Raw genomic sequence first — 19936 nt, 5'->3', positions numbered from 1 at the left:
AGGAGCTTAAGAAAAAGACAAGGGCTAGGTATAGAGATCTAGGAGTCATCTGCAGAGTAATGGTAATTTAGATCATGGTTAGCTGATGAGGTCACCAAGAAAAAGGAGAGAGAGAGAGAGAGAGAGAGAGAGAGAGAGAGAGAGAGAGAGAGAGAGAGAGAGAGAGAGAGAAGGTGGTACAGAACAGAAGCATTGGGTGAACTCATAGGTAATAGGCAAGATCCAGCAAAGGATAATGAGCAGTGTTAGACAAGGCAGGCAGAACTAGAAGAGGGCAGGTCAAGAATATTCATGCCTTTTATCTCATTTGATCCTTGAAACAAGATCAGAATGGCAGTTGTTACCATCTCCACTTTTTAAATATTTGGAAACTGAAGTTCAGAGGCTAATCTTGTTTGAGGTGACTGCCATGCTCCCAGTCATCAATCAATGGGTGGTATAATCACACTGTAGATCTAAGTCTTCTTACTCTAAGACCAGTTAATGCTCTTTTCATTATATGGCCCCACTTTTCCTATAATATCCTCCTACTCTATAAATGAAATACAATTGTAATTGTGAGATTACTTACAGGAGATGGTCTCAGAATTTCTCCCTTCAGCTTCCATTCTCCAGCAACATCTGCCTCGGAAATTTCTGCATCAAAGCTTGCACTTTCTTTCTCATAAATTGTCACATCCTCTATTGGTTTCAGGAGCTCAACCTCACGATCTGGGATGAGAAGGGGTGAAACCCACAACATTTTTGATGAAAAATCTGCATTTTATTTAATAGGTTGCTATATAGAAAGGAACATTTTATAGAAAAAAAATCATACCTCCAAGAGTCAGCTTTGCAGGATATCTTTTCCCTTCAATTTCTATTGCATATTCATCGATATCTTCTGGCATGGCATTCTTGATTTTGAGGTACAGATGGTTTCCATCTTTCAGAATCTCAGTCTTATCAGTAGGTTCCATAGGAATTTCATCATATCCTTTGAACCACTTAATATTGGGTGTGTCTTTAGCAATGTCACAGGAGAAAATAGCTGTACCCTTGGGTTTCACATGCTGATCTCTTATAGGTTTTACCAACCATTCCCTTATGATTTCTGCATTAGAAAGGAATTGAACAAAAATTAGGATGGAAACAACCAATATAAAGTAGTCTCATTGGTAATTACTTAAAATAAAATGAATTTCTGCTTATTTAACATCATTTTGATTTATACTGATCTTATACAGTAGGAAAAAAATACAGGCATGAGGAAAGTTGATATATGATTTAGTATTATTGTACAAATAAAAAGTCCATGATATATTGTCAGTTGGGGCAGAGCTATCTGTATTAGTGGGAAAGCAATGCATTGCTATGTCTGGGGAAGAGAGAATAAGAATTTGCATAATACTATGAGGTAGGCATTATCCTAAATATTTTTATAAAAATTATCTTATTTAATCCTCACAACAACTGCAGGAGGTAGGTACTATTTTTATTCCATTTTACAGTTTAGGAATTTCAGCAAATAGAAGTGAAGTGACTTTCCCAGTTAGTAAATGTCTGAGGTCTTATTTGAACTCAGTTCTTCCTGACTCCAGACTCAAGTACTCTGTCCACTGTGCCACCAGGTACCTCAATAGATTTGGAATTTAGTATAATGGAATTTGTGGCAAAATTAGGAATCATAAATAGAAAAATAAATTTAATGTACTTTAAATTAATTTTAAGGGTGCTTAACTCAGTATTGAAGATATTTTTATTGGAATAAAATGTGTCATCTTTAAGCTTAATTCTTGATTCCTTGATAGAATTAATGAAAAATGATATCACAAAGTGGCCAAAATTAATACCCCATGTATCTGAGAGAGTCACATTTTGTCATTCTTCTTTAGGTATGTTTGATCCTAAATTTCAATATTTTTAAAAGAAGTACTCTTGTTGGGTCAATCATGTCCAACTCTTCATGACCCTATTTGGAGTTTTCTTGGCAAAGACACTGAAGTGGTTTGCCATTTTCTTCTCCAGCTAATCTTATAGTTGAGGAAATTGAGGCAAACATTATTCAGGATCACATAGTCAGTACATATCTGCAGCCAGATATGAACTCTTGAAGTTGTTTTCCTGACCCTAAGCACAGAGTTCTAGCCACAGCGATATCTAGCCCCATTCTTTAACTCTTACTCCAGCATAATGTATGAAAGGAAAAAAACCAAATTGTACTTATGAATACTAACCTACAACTTTTACACAAGATGAACACTCAAGATTGTTGGCATTTTCCACAGTGACAGTGTATGTTCCAGCATCAAAATCATCAGCATCATTAATAGTTAGGGCACGAAGCAAGCCAATAACACCTGGTACAATTTTGCCAGGTTTCTCCACAATGATCTTTCCATCCTTCCTCCAGACCACATCTCGTTCTTTGTTCAATTCACAACTCAAGTATAATGGCTGACCTTTAACCACAGTCACTTCTTCTTCTAGTGTCTTTACAAAACGGACAGGCAATTCTGTTGAAGAAAATTTAGATATTATCCTCTGTTAAGTTTTTCCAGATTAGAGGCATTATCTCTCTATAAAGTTAGTTAATTAGCATTTATTAACCTTCTGTTTTGTGGTGCTGCTACTGGGTATACAAAGAAAGGAAAAAGCAATTATTGCTCCTCTTATATCACCAGTACCACCACCACCACCACCACCACCACCACCACCACCACCATACCACTTTTTCCTCCTCTTTTTCCTTCTCCTCCTTCTCCTTCTTCTTCTACTACTACCACTACCACAACCACTATTACTATGGTTACTACATCATTACTACTATTACTAATATCATTACTACTATTATTACTTAATACTATTCGTATTACTACTACCTACTATTACTATTACTACTGCTACTATCATCACTACTATTATTATTACCACTTAATACTAGCATTATTACTACTATTACTACTACCACTACTTAATACTTCTTTTATTACTACTGCTATACTACTATAATTACTAGTACTACTACCATGACTACCACTACTAGTATCACTGCTCTACTATCATCATCACCATTACAACCACTACTTACTAACATTTAGACAGCATCAACTATGTGTCAGGTAATCTGCTAAATATTTGTCATTTCATCTTCACAACAACCCTGGGAGGTAAGTGTTATTTTTATTCCAATCTTATAGATGAGGAAACCGAGGCAAACAGAAGTTAAGTGACTTAAAGTCACATAGTTAGTAAGTGCCTAAGGATGGATTTGGATTTATGTCTTCCTGATTCCAAGCTCAGCAATCCAGGCAATTTATAGTCTAATGAGGTATGCAAACAATTATATACAAGATATATATACAGATGATAAATTAAGAGTAATCTCAGAGGGAAGGAGACCTGGGAAAGGCTTCTTGCCTTTGGAGTTTTATATTTGTGTGCATATATGTGTATATAATTATGCATTTAATTATAAATATAATATAATTCACATAAAATATGAATTTTCACATAAGATGTGAAATTCTTAGAAAATGGTAATCATGCTGTTTATAACTATACCTTAAGTTGTCACAGAACTCTCAGGAAAAGCTGAATTTAAAGAATGTTAGAAATGCTTATAATTACCTTCAACAACCAGTTTTGCTGTGGAGGTCTTTTCTTTATTTCCCAGACGCAAAACACAAGTGTATTCACCAGCATCTGAAAGTTGGACATCAATGATATGCAACTTTCTGTCTTTACCATCTGCAATGAACCTGTGCTTGGGGCTTTCGCGAATATTGCTCCCATCCTTCATCCAGCTTGTGATGGCAGTGGAGGGAGAGACAAGGCATTCAAAGATGGCAGAAGAACCAACAGACTCTGCTTCTTTCAGGACAATGTCTTTGATTTCTTTCACGAACTTCAAGGGCACAGCCTTGAGTTGGTAGGTGAAAGGGGCCTCATCAGGCGGCTTCTCCCCTCCACTTCCTGGTCTTAGCTTTTTCTTTTCCATCTCTATTGGAGAAGGTGTCTTTTTGGCTACACCTGATGGAAGGAAATACAAAGAAAATAGCATTGGTTTGAGATTTGACTGTATCTAGAGACTAGAGTACTTTTAAGCAATATGTAACCAAAGTAGGGATCTGGCATTCAGCTTCCAGTTAAGAAAAACGGTGACAAAGCAGTGAAAAGATGAGAATTCAGAGCTAGTTAAGTGAAAACTTGCCTTCACTTTCTATTGCTTGCCTTCCAGTTGGAAGGATCATTTGACATTAAAAGAAGAAACAAAGATTAATACAAATATATATGTTATCTGTCAAATGAAAATGCCCCAAATAAAAATGTGTATAAATTGCTTTTTTGTATGTAAAAATTTATAAGCCTATGTGTCCAATGCTGATTTTTGTTCATATGTTCAACTTGTCCAAAATATATTTTTCATTCTCTCTCTCTATATATATATAAAACAGAATTCTACAATTTGATAGATTCAGATTCCTAAATGGTCTCATCAAAATATGTTTGCTAGGATGAATATGAATTATTAACCTTTGTCTTTTGCTATGAGGCTTGGGAATTATCATGCAAACAATAAAATACAAACATTAGTCTTTGGGGGTTTTTTGGTTTAGCTTGATTTGGTTCGATTTACCTTTGATAGGTCCTTTTGGTTTGGCTGCTTCCTCTTTAGGTGCTTTGGCTTCTGAAGTAAAAAATGAAAAAATAGTTAGAAAAATCTTAAAACATCTTTTAAATTTATAAAAAAAAGACAGGCAGCATGTTCTTCATAATATATATATGCATATATATTTATACCAAAAGAACCTGTTCAAATATTTATACAACTTATGAGTAGAATATTTTTGATGCTGCCAAAAGTAAATTCTGGGATCAATTTGTCTAGTCAAAATATGAACATTTACATATAAATTAGAAGAATATTTAAAACCTTGAATAAAAAATAATTATTTTATTTTTTTCTCTACTCTTTTGGAATATATGAGAGGCAGTGTGGTGAAGCAGATAAAGAACTGGCCTCAGAAGCAGGAAAACCTGAGTTCAGATTCTAACTCTGTCACGTTAGTTGTGTCACCCTAGACAAGTCACTTAACATCTCAGTGCAAGGAGACGCTGAACTGCATTGTTAAAGAAGGTAACTCATTGTGTTTACCTGACATCAATGAACACAATTCTTCTGCTATTATGAAAGTTTTATCTTTGCCTTAGGTGGGAAAAATTGTATTGTGATATGCTGAATTGAATTGGCTATAAGGAGAAAAGATATTTCTAAGAAATCCAGCTGGGTCTGAGGCAAAACTGTGTTTGAAATAAAATTCAGTGGAAAGAGCACTGAACTTGAAGTCAAAAGCTGTGGGGTTCAAGCTCTGTCTTTGCCACTTGTTGCCAGTGTGACCTATAATTCACTTTCCCCATACTTAAAAAGGAAGGGATTGAACTAGAAGTTCTCAAAGGTCTCTTTCAGCTCTAAATATAATGAGCTACAGAATCATGTTATAATCACCAATGTATTTTTTCTTTTAAAGATTTTATTTCCCAATGTATTTTTAAGCACAAATTAGAGATTCTTTTCTCTCTACTATGCTTCTATAAAATCATCATGAAGTAGAAATAATAGTCATTGATTTAGAAGTAAGCTCTGATGTTCTAAGTTTTAGAATAAAAAAAACAAAGCTGAAAATGGGATCAAACTTTCTATTATCACTATACTATTAATGGGTGCAAAAAACTCATTTAGAGAAGGAAGAGTGGTAAATATAAAAAGAAAAATAGAAACTATCTTAGAATATATAAAAATGACCATATAAATTGATTCAGTGTATTTTAAAAAGGTGATTAGAAAAGGATTTAACTTCTTATATATTTTGATTCTAATGATAATCATTAAAAATAAGAACTCACATAAAAACTTAAAATATTTTAAAGTCTTAAAAATTTAGCTAAAATCACATATTTTAAATAGAATAAAATAAGTTGTATAAATGAAATGCATGACAGTGAGGAAAGCAATAAAATGCTTTCAATGAGTTAGCAAAATTTGCTATATCCCATTAATAACTGTTTTACTTTCTACTTTATCATATTTCTATTTATGACTTTTTGTTGGACAGCACATCATGCATCTTCAGTGCAAATATATATGTTCAAGCTACATGAAATGTGGGACATCAATTTTTCAAGCAATGCAACAAAAATGATTGCAAGATGCCAGCAAACACACAGCAAAATAAAATGCCAAACTTAACTAAAAGCATAAATGACTGGTGGCTCTGATGGTTCAGGGATCAAATGGACAAAAAAAAAAAGGAAAAAGAATATTTGAATGTGAATAAGACAATTTGATAAACAGATGGACACAGCTGAAAAACAAGGACAAAACTGACAAATGAACACAAATGGATCAAAGGATGATCCTTTCCAAAACCCAAGCATGTAGGATGATCTCTTTGCATGAGTTTGGGTTAACCTTTCTCACCTCTCCTTTCATCAGACTTTCCTTTGTGCAGTTCATAGTCTTCCCATTCCCAAATATTTTCTGAAAGATCACCAGAATCTTCAGAAAGTTCAGCCAATTCCAAATCCCAGTTTATATCCTCTTCTACCTCCTCTGATATATTCCCTTCAGGATTAAGATCTTTTGGGATATCAGAGTCCTTTTTAAAAACTGTAGTTTCTTTGACAATAAAAGGAGTCCATATACTTTCAAATGTCTTCACTTTAAGAATTTTACTTTCTTCCTTTTCATTTTCAGGCATTTCTTGAAATACTTGAACGTTTTCTTGTGCTTTCTGCCTTGTAACTGTGGACCAAGAGGGAGGAACTACTTTTGGAGATTTGGAGCTTATAGCATCACTTACGTCATCTGATTTTTTAACCTTTTCTATGAAAGGTTCATCATCTTGCTCATGCTTTGAAATTATACTTGGCTTTGGCTCTGGTTTCCATTTGTATTTTACTTTTATATCTGATTTTGCTGTTCCTGCACACACTACTACAGTTCCTATATTTTTATCTTCTCTCTTCACCTGTGCTTCTGTTATTGACTTGGTTTCTTCTTCCCTTGTATTTGCTTCTCTTCTCTCTTCCTCTTTCTTGTCTTTGAGTTCAAATGAATTTTTCTCTTGCAAAGCACTTCCCATTTCCTCAACTTCTGAATTAAGACCTTGACTTTCTTTGACTAAGTCTCTGGCTTTGTCCAAATCAGATATTATCTGAACTTTACCTTCAACTACCTGGTCAATTTCCTTTATCTTTTCTGGATAATTAATTAAATCATCCCCATGAATGCCCTCATATTTCGTTTGGAGAGAAGCAGCCTTTGTTTTTTCTAGCATACCAATGTTCTCTCTTGTTTTCTGAAGAACTTGAAATGATTCTTCAGAAACTCCTTCCTCAATTTTTGCAATTTCTCTCTTTTCCTGAGGAGCAGGAATATCTCTAAGGTTAGACTTCCATTCATTGCTCTTTTCAGAAGACTCCAGTACTTGTTCCTTTGGGAGGGTATCTTTTATTTCTTTTAGTGGATTTCTTTTAGTCTCATTTGACATCTGGGTTTCTTCATTTTTCTTATAAACACATGTTTCCATTTCCTCATTTCTTTCTTTTGAAGTTCTTTTGTCAAATTCAACAGGTGCCCAAATGGATTTTATTGCCCGTGCTCTTCTTTTAGACACGCGTTCTAGGGCACTTAGAACTGTGAGTGTTATTTTGGAAGGAATAGGAATAGGAAGAATAGGAGCTCTTTCCTGTTCGTATTCTTTATGGACAGAAAAAAGTTCTTTAAGAAAATGTTTTCCCCCTTCATCTTCTGATATCCTCTCTGGCGTTTCAAGTAAGATGTTTCCTGCAGGCATTTCTTCTGCTCTAACCCTTTCAGATGTTTCAGGTTTTATATTGTCCTTTATACATAGATATTTCTCACCTGCAGGGGACACCTCTTTTCTTCCAGTTATTTCAACTTTGGATTGTTTGGTGGCTTGTATTATACCTTTCTGCTTTAAAATGGATGGTATGTCATGTTTTTCTGCACCTATAAAGGTGTCACATTTAAATTATAGAAGGTCAAAAGAAGAAAAATATTCCATAAGCATAAGTATAAGGAACAAATATCTTAAGATACAAATTTCAAATAGTACCTGAAACGAAAAGAACCTAGATCACTTTTGTCCTTTAATATCATATTAGCCACAATCACAAGTACATTCAAACCTGTTGGACTTTTCCAAGGATGTGGAGATAAACTCAGAAAATTTTTCTTTTCAGAAGCCAGACCAAGGCCTTCTTGATTCTTAAAGTAATTATCACTTGTTGACAGATTAAGACATCAAATATAAATAAGGATTCTCAAAACTAAATTTTGGAGGTAGTATGACTCAGAGAGAAAAGAACAATCCAAAGATCTGTATTTGAATATGAACTCTGTTCTGTGAGGTAGGGTAAGTTATTTTCCTTTAATGGCCTCAGTTTGTCCATATCTAAATAAAAGGCTTGGTAAAGAAGATCTTTGAGGCCCCTTCCAATTCTAACATTTTATTACTTGAAGACTGCTACATCATTTTGAGTGATCATTTATGGAAAAATCATTGTATCATCACTAATTATAATGTCTCATGTCTAAAAGTTTGAAGACTAAATCTTCAGTTTTTTTCCTGAGAAATGAGCTTTACAGGATGAGGATGGGGAATTAAAAGAGGCATTTGTGCCTGAATATATTATCCTCTTTCTGTAAAGAAGAGGAGGACTTCTTTGGTATCTTCACTAGGAGTGAACACATTTATTACTCACTTGAAAAAACATACAAAACACAACACAATGATGTACATACCAGCCAAGACACAACAAAGACAATTTGAAAAGGCCAAATAGTTGATATTTAAATGTAAAGATTATCAGATGCAGAAATTTTTCATGAAGATGTTCATATAACAAAAATGTAAATGGCATGTGTATTTCTATATATAAAGTACATTGAAATGTCAAAATAATGTCTGTCCATGTTTCACTGGCAGGATTAAATACTTTATCAAAGCAATATAAATACCTGCTTTCTTTCCAACAACTGGAACTGTCACAGGAGTAGGAGCTGCCACTGGTGCTGGTGGTGGTTCAACAGGTTTAGCAACTTTTACTTCTGTAAAGAGATTTCCATTCCATTAATTTTCTCTGTATTCACCTCTTGAACCCTGATCTAGTAGCCTTCTTAAATGTTCACCAGAGAAAATTAAAAAAAACTTTAATTTCACTTATCAAAACAATAAAACCATCCATGATTTATAATTTGGATTCCTGTCCTATTCAACTGTGAATTGTTTAACATTATTGCATATAAAGACATGTATGAAATGGAGTTTAAATATTCTAATGCAAACTCTCACCTGGTGCAGGTTTTGGTTCAGGTGGTGCAGGAAGAGGTATTGCTGGTTTGATTTCAGCCACTTAAAGGAGATAACAAGATTAAAAGGTTACCATGATGCTTCTCAAAAGTCATTAAGCAGGGGGAAAAATAGGAAACTGAAATATTTTCTTAGGTACATGGCCATTATTGTCAACAAATCATTATATCTTTCATTTAGACAAAGTAAAGAGGAAAAGAAAATGCCACAACTGATCAAATTGATCTTTACTGGAATAATTTTAATTATCTGTATTATTTTACTCAAATGTTGATTACTATTCATTACTTTAAAATTATTAAACATGTGGCAGGGAGCTAATCATAAATCAATCAAAAAGGAGAACAAACATTTTTTTTTTAGATTTTTCCAGGCAATGGGGTTAAGTGGCTTGCCCAAGGCCACACGGCTAGGTAATTATAAAGTGTCTGAGGTCACATTTGAACTTATTTACTCCTGACTCTAAGGCCAGTACTCTATCCACTTCACCACCTAGCTGGCCCAACCTTTTTTTTTTTATATTTGCAAGGCAAATGGGGTTAAGTGACTTCCCCAAAGCCACAGTTAGGTAATTATTAAGTGTTTGAGGCTGAATTTGAACTCAGCTCCTACTGACTCCAGGCTGGTGCTCTATCCACTGTACCACCTAGTTGCCCCATGAGAGCAAGCATGTTAAAAAAAAAAAAAAAAAAACCTCAGACAAAGTTCTGGTTTAGTTCATGTGCTAATAATTTAAAGCTGATGTAATGACATTTCAAAGCCTATATGTCTTTTCATGAAATATCTAATAACATAAGAAAATGCCAATATCTGCACCTTTTGTTGGTTCTCGAACTTTGATTTCTTTTTTAGTGACAGGTGGGGGTGCCTCAACTTCATCAACAGCCTTCTTTGGTGGTTCTGGAACTATAAAATAGTAAATGTATCTTTTAATATGATTTTTTATTCTATTGGATAGCATTTATCAACAGATATTTTATTAAGATATTAAAAGAAAATTTTGAAAATAAAATTCCATTGTCTCTATGGTAGGAAATCAATAGTTATTGGATTCTTAAATAAATTTAATTGATCCTATTGCTCTTTGGTTCTATTATTGTCTTCCTAAGTTTCTTTTATAGCTTCCAAGGATTTTTATCATTAGTTTGCAAGACAAATGAGCGAAAGTCAAGACTGGTAATATTATCCACCATAAATTCCTATAAGTTCTCCAAGTCATTAATTAGCACTTGGAATACTTTCTGAGATCTTGAGTTGGCTAAAAAGAAATGTTTAATTTCTGTCCTAATTTTACCTATAACTATAGCCTTAGTTCAGAGGATTGATTGATTTCATAGTGTTTTCAAATGGGCTTATCTTTCTTTGGGGCATCCATATTTGATGATTTTTATTCTGAAGGTATTTGACTTCAGTATTATCCTCTTGCCAGATGTCTTGGATTAGTGAGGCAATGACCTCCCACTTGTGAGGTTGTTATAGTCAGGTACTTTAAATCCTGATATTTAGTTGGGCTAGTAAAAAGAGGATTGATGGAAAGACTTATATATAAAATCTGCAATAAAAACTTGTTGACTGTTGAATAGAACATATTTCTTTACTCAGTGGGGTGGTTAGCAAATCACATCTGTAGAGAAATTTCGTATAAATTAGGCACAACCCCACAATCGTAGTAGTAACACTATGCCAATACTAAAAATAATTTCATGAGTTCCAGTTATACTTCAGGTCATTTCTTGTACAAACACTGTCCATCCAGAGGTGTGTCTGTTCTCTGTCAACATGAAAATTAATGTCTGACATGGAGAGACTACAGAGTGGTTAAACAAATTCTAAACTAAACCAAATCTTCAATTAACTCTGAATCAGTCTTTTGAAGGTCTTTCAGATGAGGTGCTAATGGTGGACCTTCAGTGATTCTTACTTAAAAACAAATACAAATATTATGAGCAATATTTAGAGTAAGAAACTACTAACAAATAATCAAACTAAATATGGACTAAATCTCATATTTGGGGTCTCTTTAGACAATATATTTTTCTCAAGAGGTGGCTTAAAGCAAAATATTTTGATTCAGCCGGAACCTGACCAACCCTTGTAAAAAGAAGTTGGAGACAAAATTTATTTCAGCATTTTCCCACTGAATTTATGATATTGAGTAAATTATTAATTCTATGATAAGTTCCAAAATTTTTAAATCTATCCAGTAAGAGATTATCTCATAAAATTCAACCCTGTTATCTATTGGTCAATCCACTCTTAGTACCAACTCATTGAGACTTAAGTATTGTGAAACTTCCATTAGAATTATAATCTAACTGTTTCAATTTCAGAGAAGAACTGAAGCAGTCTGGGGAAGAATAACAATATTAAAATTTTAAAAAGGCATTAACAAATATAAAAAATGAAAGCAGAAAGCAGGTAATGGTAAAGCATGAACTACTTTACAGATGAAAGAATGACCAATGGAAGACAATAATGTTGACATTTGATTCAATTTATGTTTACGACATAAACCTTTTGTATTCTCGTTCTGTTAAAAAAAAAATTAGGTTTAAAATTGTCACTGTAATTTTTCCTCCTACCTGTAGGTTTTTTAATCTTTTCTACTTTTTTAGGCTCTACTTTAGGTTCTTCTTCTTCAGGTCTCTTTCTAAGAACTTTAAAGACAAAAAGGTTTATTTGTAAACCATGATGTGATCATGAAGACAAGGTTGAAGCTCACACATAATGTACAAAGCACAGGGAAAACAGACAGCATGCAACTTAGTCCTCTAGAATGTTTGGCTATATATGGAAATTATATATGGAAAGCAGCCCTAAAGTTTTGATGATCATTGGAATAATTGTATTTCTTGTCTTCAGTCATCTAATTAAATACTGGGGAAGAAAAAAGACCTTAATATTTTACTAATTTAAATAGCAACACATTCTAAAAATATTTTTATGCATTAATTTCTAAAAGAAGATTCTTAATAGGTACTAGGGTTGTTTGTATAATGGACATAATTATAATAGATGCCTTGAGAGTAACTTAATCATAGGGGTTCTTGACTTGAGATCCATGAACTTATTTTTTAAAAAGTTGGTAATTATTTCACTATAATAAATTGGTTTCCATTGTAATCTTACATATTTCATTTTATGCATTTAAAAATATTATTCTGAGGAAGGTTTCAAAGGCTTCATCAGATTGCCAAAGGAAACCATGCAAAAGTGTGCTAGTAAATGTTTAATGATTGGTTCTCTGGGGGAAGGGGGATATGTATATGTGTATACATCTATATGTATATTACTTGTTTATATGCACAGCACTCTTTTAAGTTTAATCTGCATTATCAACATTTCCCCCATCACTTTCTTAAGTCTAGGCAATCATTAAAAAATAATAAATCAAACCATGATTTGCCAATTTCCAAGGTAAAAAAGCTTGCACTAAAAATTTTAAACTCCAAAAAAAAGTTAAGAACTCTTACAATAAGGAGACATAGGGACCAGTATTATGAAAAATTTCCTTTAGGTCTTGCTTCTTTGTTTTAACAATGCACTGGTAATTCAAAAATATTTAACAAATAGGAAGTGAAAGTTAATTATATTTTAGTATTATTCAGATTAGATTTAGTAAACCTCTTATTGTCTAAAGATTTATAATTGAATGTTAATATTTTGTTATGTGGATTTACTTATAAGATTCCATCACTAGACATATTATACGCTTCATTATTATTATTAGTTGTAACTATCATAAATTTAGAGATGTTAATTTTAGTAAAAAGATATCTAATATAAATTTCAAAATATTTTGAAAGTCCACAAAGATTCTGTCTCCTTTAACAATTTTTAAAGTTCATTTTTAACAACAGCCTTATATCAACTTAATTCAAATTAATTTGAAATATCAGAAAATATATTTTTAAAAGACAGAAAGTCTTTGTAAGCCTTCAAGTTCAATTTTAGAGCTCCCCAATTTGATATGATGAATGTACTATACCGCTTTTCAAAACAACTTCTTCTTTTGGCTTAGGTTCAGGTTCAGGAAGTAATTTTCGGACTTTCTTTTCACCAGGTGCTTAAAAGAATATGATTGCAAATTGTGAAACTATTTCAGAGCATTTAAAAAACCCCCAAATATGCTCAACAGAAAAATTCTCTAAACAAATTTAGTTATATGTCATCAAGAAGCAATCATGAAAAGCATACTTGACCTTACAATAAATATTAAACTTTACATTGCCATTTAACCTTTTCTCCTAAAAATTAGCCTTATTGTAAAATTTCAGGCACACTAATAATTGGTAATATTATAAAAATGAATAGATATTAACAATGACTTTCTGAATTTCACATGAAGCACAGTAGTATCTGTAATGCTGTGCAAAATTTGTCAATGTTAACTTTAATAAACTTGCATTAAAAAAGGCTACTCATGTATCAGCTTGGGGGTAGAGGTAACACTGAACTTGTTCCCCAAGCCGGGGCCAGCTGAATAAAAGTTCTGAAGCTTCTATCAAGCTTAGCAAACTTGAGTATAATACAAGTGACAAAGTTATCTGTTGACCCAGTACCTATCTAGGTACAGAGTAGGTCTAGAGAGATTTGTCACCAGTGAAGTATAGAATGTCAGGTAATGAAATATAAGATGATCCGCAGTCTGAAATTCTGTGTTTTAAGGGTTCTTTGCCCATTAAGGGTAAAATTTAAAATATTATTAAGCTATATGGTATGGAGATCAGAGCTGTTGACCATGACATGGATCCTGAATTTCTATTTAATGCTTCAGATGAGATATTTCTGATTTCATTAAAAAGCACTCATCTGATTAAAAAAAAGAGCCTCCCTTAATTTTTAGTATACTACAAATTAAATATACATAAGGGTACCTTTTTTAAAGTTTTTTTTTTTGCAAGGCATTGTGGTTAAGTGGCTTGCCCAAGCTCATACAACTAGGTTAGGGTTAGGGTTAAGTGTCTGAGGTCATATTTGAACTCAGGTACTCCTGACTCCAGGGTGGGTGCTCTATCCACTGCACCACCTAGCCACCCCCAAGGGTTATATTTTAAAAGAAATTACTTATCTTAAAACAACTAAAATAATTTTTCTTCTTAATATGTTGTAAGTATAATTTTTAGACTTGAAAATGAAATTTTTTTATCTATGCTGACAATGTATTATCCTTTAATATTTTAAAAGGGCTTGATTTGCAATTCTTTTAAATTACTTTGTAAAACATGGGTCAAACATGGTGGTAAGCAATATGATTTTATTCAATATAAAGTGGACTTAGAAACAATGCAATTTGTCCTTCATAATTCACATTTTGGGAGGTGAATGCAATATAAATTATTTTTAAGTGATTATTTTATTGTAGAAATATTATTGAGCTCTAGGGCTTTGATTCATTGAGTGGCCTGAATAGTTTAAAATCTTAAAAAGAGTTTTAATGTATTACTTTGTGAATCATCATTATCCTCAGTTGATAGGTAAGACAGTATGGATACAAAGTGCTTAAGGGATTTGATAAAAAACACCAAGTGAATCAGTGGCAGAACCAACATCTAGATCATCAACCTTAAAGACCTAATTAGGTTCATTCCTAGAGTGATATCATCAGCTATTATTTACTGCAAATAAATGTAATTTTATTTTTAATTCCTCTGTTAAATAGGGTAATTGAATCCTCCACTACAGTCCCATGCTGATCATTTTGGCATAGAGTTCACTGAGGCATAAGCTCTCAAAGGTCCTACAAGACTACAGTGGTTTATCTGAGGACAAACCTAGATAAAAATCAAAGAGCTTTATCACCAGGAGGCTAGCTACCAGATAGCAACTCATAAAATTATCTAAGACATGGAGGGATTGAAACCTCCATGAGGGGTTTCATGAAATCATTACTTTATTAAAATAATTTTTACCATTTCTTTCAACAGACTTGTTTTAATTTTATTTATGAATATAAATTTAAAAATGAAAAACATCAAACAAAAGAAATTTTGAAATTATTGATTTATAATTGTACTGGAACCTTTCTTAGGACTAATCCATTTCAATTAAGAAATATTTATGGAATCAAGAGGAGGCAAACTAAAAATATTCCTTGAGAGAAATAATGATATATTGAAGAGATACTCCCCCACCTTTCTGATATTCATAATCTTCAGTAATATAAAAGAAACCTTATATATATCAGTGTTCCATTAGTTTGAAAATCAACATTTTTACCTAAAAATTTCTTTCCTCTTACTAACACAAGTCCAGTTATCCAGTGAAGGTATATTGAATTGAGTGGAAAAAAGAATGTAAATTTTTGTGTATAAATCTATTGCTTATATAATTGTTGGAAAATCAACCACATGACTTTTTTGGCAAGAATTTCACAAAAAAGAAGCAAATGGATAATGTAGGCATGATCATAATGGGTACACAAAGCAATATGATGTGAAAAGAAAAGTTTTGAAGATACAAGAAGAGCAGAAGCATGATGGAAGAGTCTATATATGAATATGTTTTCCATCAAGAGCACATAAACTTTAGAGAAATAAAATAAGACCAAAACCATGAAAGCACTATATCTCTCTAATGTATATGAATATATTTTCTGCATTGACAAGATACCTTTTAGAGGAGCAAACTCCACCTTTTCAGGAACCTTTTCTGGAGGTTTTTCAGGAGGTTTTTTCTTTACAACAGCTTTAAAGAAGATGATTAGATTTTTTTAATAGCTGCATTTTGAAACTACTATTCAGAAGAGATTTAAGATAAATATCCCATCCCCAAGAACATATTTTTATTATGTTTTGTTAAGAGCCTTTAAGAAGTGCCAAAGAAGATACAGAAAGCATTCAAGCTGTCAAGGTATTTTAGCTCTAGCAAGAATTAGATATAGAAGCTTAAATTCAAGATTGTTTCAGGAAGATTATTTTGATCTCTTGTAGAAAGTGTTAAATTCTGAAGGTAAAATTTTCTCTTTAGGTATGTTATACACTCCAGGTTAAGACTTTTGATTAATGAACAATAAATGATCCTTCCAAAGTGCCTTGCACAAAGTCGCTTACATAATGCTTGTGGAATTAAATGGGATTAAATGTTCTAAATTTAATTTGCATAATCTGGTTGATTAAACAAATCTCCCATTATTGCTGAAGTAAAATTGAAATAAGATCTACTATCTCCAACTTTTCCTTGTATTCTGGGCTAAAGAATGGAGATTTTTGGCAATTATTTTTGCCATACTCTGACTTCACGTCATCAGAAAAATGGCAAAAATATATATTTAACTTTGATACAAATTTCAATATTCCCTCTTTCACCGTAAAACCAATCTGCAATTCATTGCACAGTTCCAGGAGCCATTAATTTCTCATCCCATGCTAACTCATTCAGTTCAGTTAAATAGATTTCAAGATGGGTACAGAGGTTCTACATGATGTTATTTGAAAATTATTTCCTTTGCAGATGGTAAGAACATGAGAAAACTCAAGATTGTAGGAAAAATCCAAATATTTTCAAGTATTCCTTTAAAACTGAGTGCAGGGAATTTCCATCTATAACTGAAGTTATTTAGATAACACTGCAAGAGCATACTCTCACTTTAGGGTACTTAATAATAAAAAAGTTAGTAATCCTTTCTTTTAATGAAACATGTCTCAAAAATTCTGAAATCTTTATATACATATTTATTTTAAATCAAGATATAGAACTTCAATAGAAAGAGAAATCAAATAACAAAAAGTAGGAACTGAAATTTAATGGATTAATCAATAGAAAACTAGACCCAGAAGTCTTATATGATCTCTGAACCACCTCTCCTTTCAGAGAGTCAGATTATGACATTAAAATGAAAGTTAGATGACACCATCTTTTGTTCAATAACAAGAGCCTTTGGTGTATTTCTGAAGTGAACAATGAATACTTATCAGGTTTATGGCACCATAAAAATGTTTTTCCCCTTATGAAAGAGACAATATTCTTCAAGACCAAGACTGCCTTTGTTAATAAATCTCTCAAAAGCAAAACTGCAATGAAGGCACAAAAACACCTCAAAGATCCACATACACATTCCTCATGCTCAAAACCACAAAGAGTAGGCAAACAGGTTTGGAAACCAGGCAATATAGAAAGGATTTAATTAGGATGGAAAGCCCTTGAATCAAGATCATATAAGACAAATGAAGAGCTTATTTAAATAGGTACTTTTAAAAATTCTTTGCATCAAATATTTATTGATGGACACTAGATAATACCTATTTCTTCATTTGTTTTCAGGTTAGCAAGATTAGCAAGCTTTGAAAAGTCATAACCATACCCCCACCCCATGTGATGTTATTTCTCTTGAGCCTCAAAGGTCCCTTCTTTGTAACACTTTAGTTGCATACATAATAGTCCACCTTGTGTTATTGTTATTTGGTATTTTTCTAATCGCTTTATTATAATTTATCTTCCCAACTCCTGAAGCACTTTGCACAGTCCCTTGGGTTTATTAGGCACTGATAAATATTGTGTTTTGTTTTGAAAGGAAATCAAGGCACGAACATTAGAAGCAGCAGAAAAGCACCTGTTTTGGTTTAAATAAGCAATGAGTAATAATACTTAAAAGAATATACTTCCAAAATAGTGCTTGGTTTTGGAAGCACAACTAAATTCAGTTAGAAGTTTTGAAGCAGATTAAGAGCATGTTGAAAGTCAGTTGTCTTGGTACCTTTAAGCTGAACCATTTGTTCTTTGATCTCCTCCTTTGGTGGAACAGGGGCCCGAGGTGGTGGTTTGAATTTTGGTTTCTCAGGAATCTTCTTTTCTGGTTCAGGTTCTATTAGTTAGAAGAGTATTATTGGAAAGTTAGCAGATAAAAAGGAAGGCATACCAAGATGAGAAAAAGATGCCTTCTTATCTTTGCATAACATGAAACAAGTAATACATTTTTATACAGAAGTGAGAGATACAGCACTGTTTTCATGACATGAAACACATTTAGACGAGCCACATTTGACATGAAATATGCTGTACAAATGACACTGAATTATAAGAATTTAGTACACATTCACAGCAAGAGTATTTCAAGGACAGATTCAATGAGACATACAAGATGACAGCACACTATGAAGTACATATTTCAAGATGAAGATTATAGAGGATGGCATAGGTTTAAGCCTAATGATCTGAATACCTTTCTCGGGTATTTCTTCAGGTTCTGGCTCAGGCTCTGGTGCCACAGGCTCAATCTGCTTTATGATTTCACGTTCTTTAAAGAATATTGACAAGGGATATAGGATTGTCATTTCTAAAGAACACTCACTACATTAGCACGATTGTCTTTCATCATGATTCTTGAGTTTACAAATACTTAACAAAACTTTGTCCAATCCTCCCTTAATTCCCAAATTAAGAAAATTAATTATAAACTGATAGTGAAAGAAACCTTTCCTTCCTACAAAGTACCAGTTGTATAAGATACTGAGACACAAAAAAACATAGCTAACAATCATACAAAGGTAAACACAAGCTCAGAGTTCTAAGTCAGGTAGATTGTTTTTTGCTTTGAGACAGAAGCCTCTAGAATCTTTTAATGCAATTTTTCTCTATTTTAAAGATTGATTTATTTATTTTATGAGTTCTGAGGAAATAGAAGTTGTGATTTTTAAGACATTCTTAGATGCACATTTGACTTTTCATCAATTTCAGTTTTCTCATTGTGGTGGTTCAGATTATACTTTTCTAGTCTATGGAAATCATATATCTATCCATCCATCCATCCATCTATCTGTCTATCTATCTATGTCTATCTATCTATATCTATCTATCTATCTATCTATCTATCTATCTATCTATCCATTAGCAACAAATGATCTTATTTACGGTTCTTGACCTATTAAGAGTATAAGTATGTGAAAGAAAAGTAATATTCAAAGAGAGCACTGGACTACTTTGAGATCCACTATTAATAGATCTATCCCTCTCTAAATATTTTGATATTCTTAACATAAGATTTTATATAAGATTTTAAAAAATACCTTCATCAGGAGGAGTCTCTTTCCTACCAATGGTTATGGATGCTTTTTCTTCATAAATAACCACTTCAGGAGACTCTTCCACTTGAAAAATATGATTTCACTTTAGAAGGCATCCAAAACCAACTCTGCTACAATTCTTTTAATGTTATGATTCCAAATAGCAAGCTCACAATTAACACAACCCTCCCCCATCCTTAAAGAGCCCCTTAGGTTGCTAACAAGAGACAATGAATGGACACAAGACTCGATTCTGTTGTCAAAGAGGGATAATTAAGAAGACAACTTGGTGGTGATCCATTTGTGACTTAAGTGGTAGCTCTGGGTACCTTGAATTGGTGGAACTTCTGGTTCTTCAGGAACAGCAATAGGAATTTTCTTCTCTGGGACACTTATCTTGGGTACTTCAGACACTTTAAAGATAGTAATTTCTTTTACTTTAAGAATGTAAGAGGCATACAAAATCTTAGAAAATCCAGGTGATGTTACGAGAAAGAAAACTCTCATGCTTCTCAAGACTCATGTCTCTTTTTCTTCAATGCTTTTACTTTCATTCAT

General features: G+C 32.8%; 1 protein-coding gene across 1 annotated transcript in view; it reads right to left on the bottom strand.

The window, feature by feature from the left end:
* The window catches only part of TTN (titin), a 408614-nt gene that overhangs the window by 111743 nt on the left and 276935 nt on the right, over positions 1 to 19936 (bottom strand). Inside the window, exons 183-194 of the mRNA XM_074212758.1 lie at positions 18073 to 18180; positions 15990 to 16064; positions 13366 to 13443; positions 11960 to 12034; positions 10194 to 10283; positions 9360 to 9419; positions 9026 to 9115; positions 4619 to 4669; positions 3610 to 4011; positions 2217 to 2495; positions 818 to 1093; positions 572 to 711 (exon numbers count right to left, since the gene is read on the bottom strand). Coding sequence (XP_074068859.1) covers positions 572 to 711; positions 818 to 1093; positions 2217 to 2495; positions 3610 to 4011; positions 4619 to 4669; positions 9026 to 9115; positions 9360 to 9419; positions 10194 to 10283; positions 11960 to 12034; positions 13366 to 13443; positions 15990 to 16064; positions 18073 to 18180 — 1724 coding nt within the window. The remainder of the gene's footprint in view (positions 1 to 571; positions 712 to 817; positions 1094 to 2216; positions 2496 to 3609; positions 4012 to 4618; positions 4670 to 9025; positions 9116 to 9359; positions 9420 to 10193; positions 10284 to 11959; positions 12035 to 13365; positions 13444 to 15989; positions 16065 to 18072; positions 18181 to 19936) is intronic.

This window comes from Macrotis lagotis, chromosome 1 (genome assembly GCF_037893015.1).
Source record: "Macrotis lagotis isolate mMagLag1 chromosome 1, bilby.v1.9.chrom.fasta, whole genome shotgun sequence".
In the NCBI taxonomy this organism is placed as follows: domain Eukaryota; kingdom Metazoa; phylum Chordata; class Mammalia; order Peramelemorphia; family Peramelidae; genus Macrotis; species Macrotis lagotis.
Note: the sequence above shows the minus strand (reverse complement) of the source record. Positions and strands in the feature narration are given on the sequence as shown.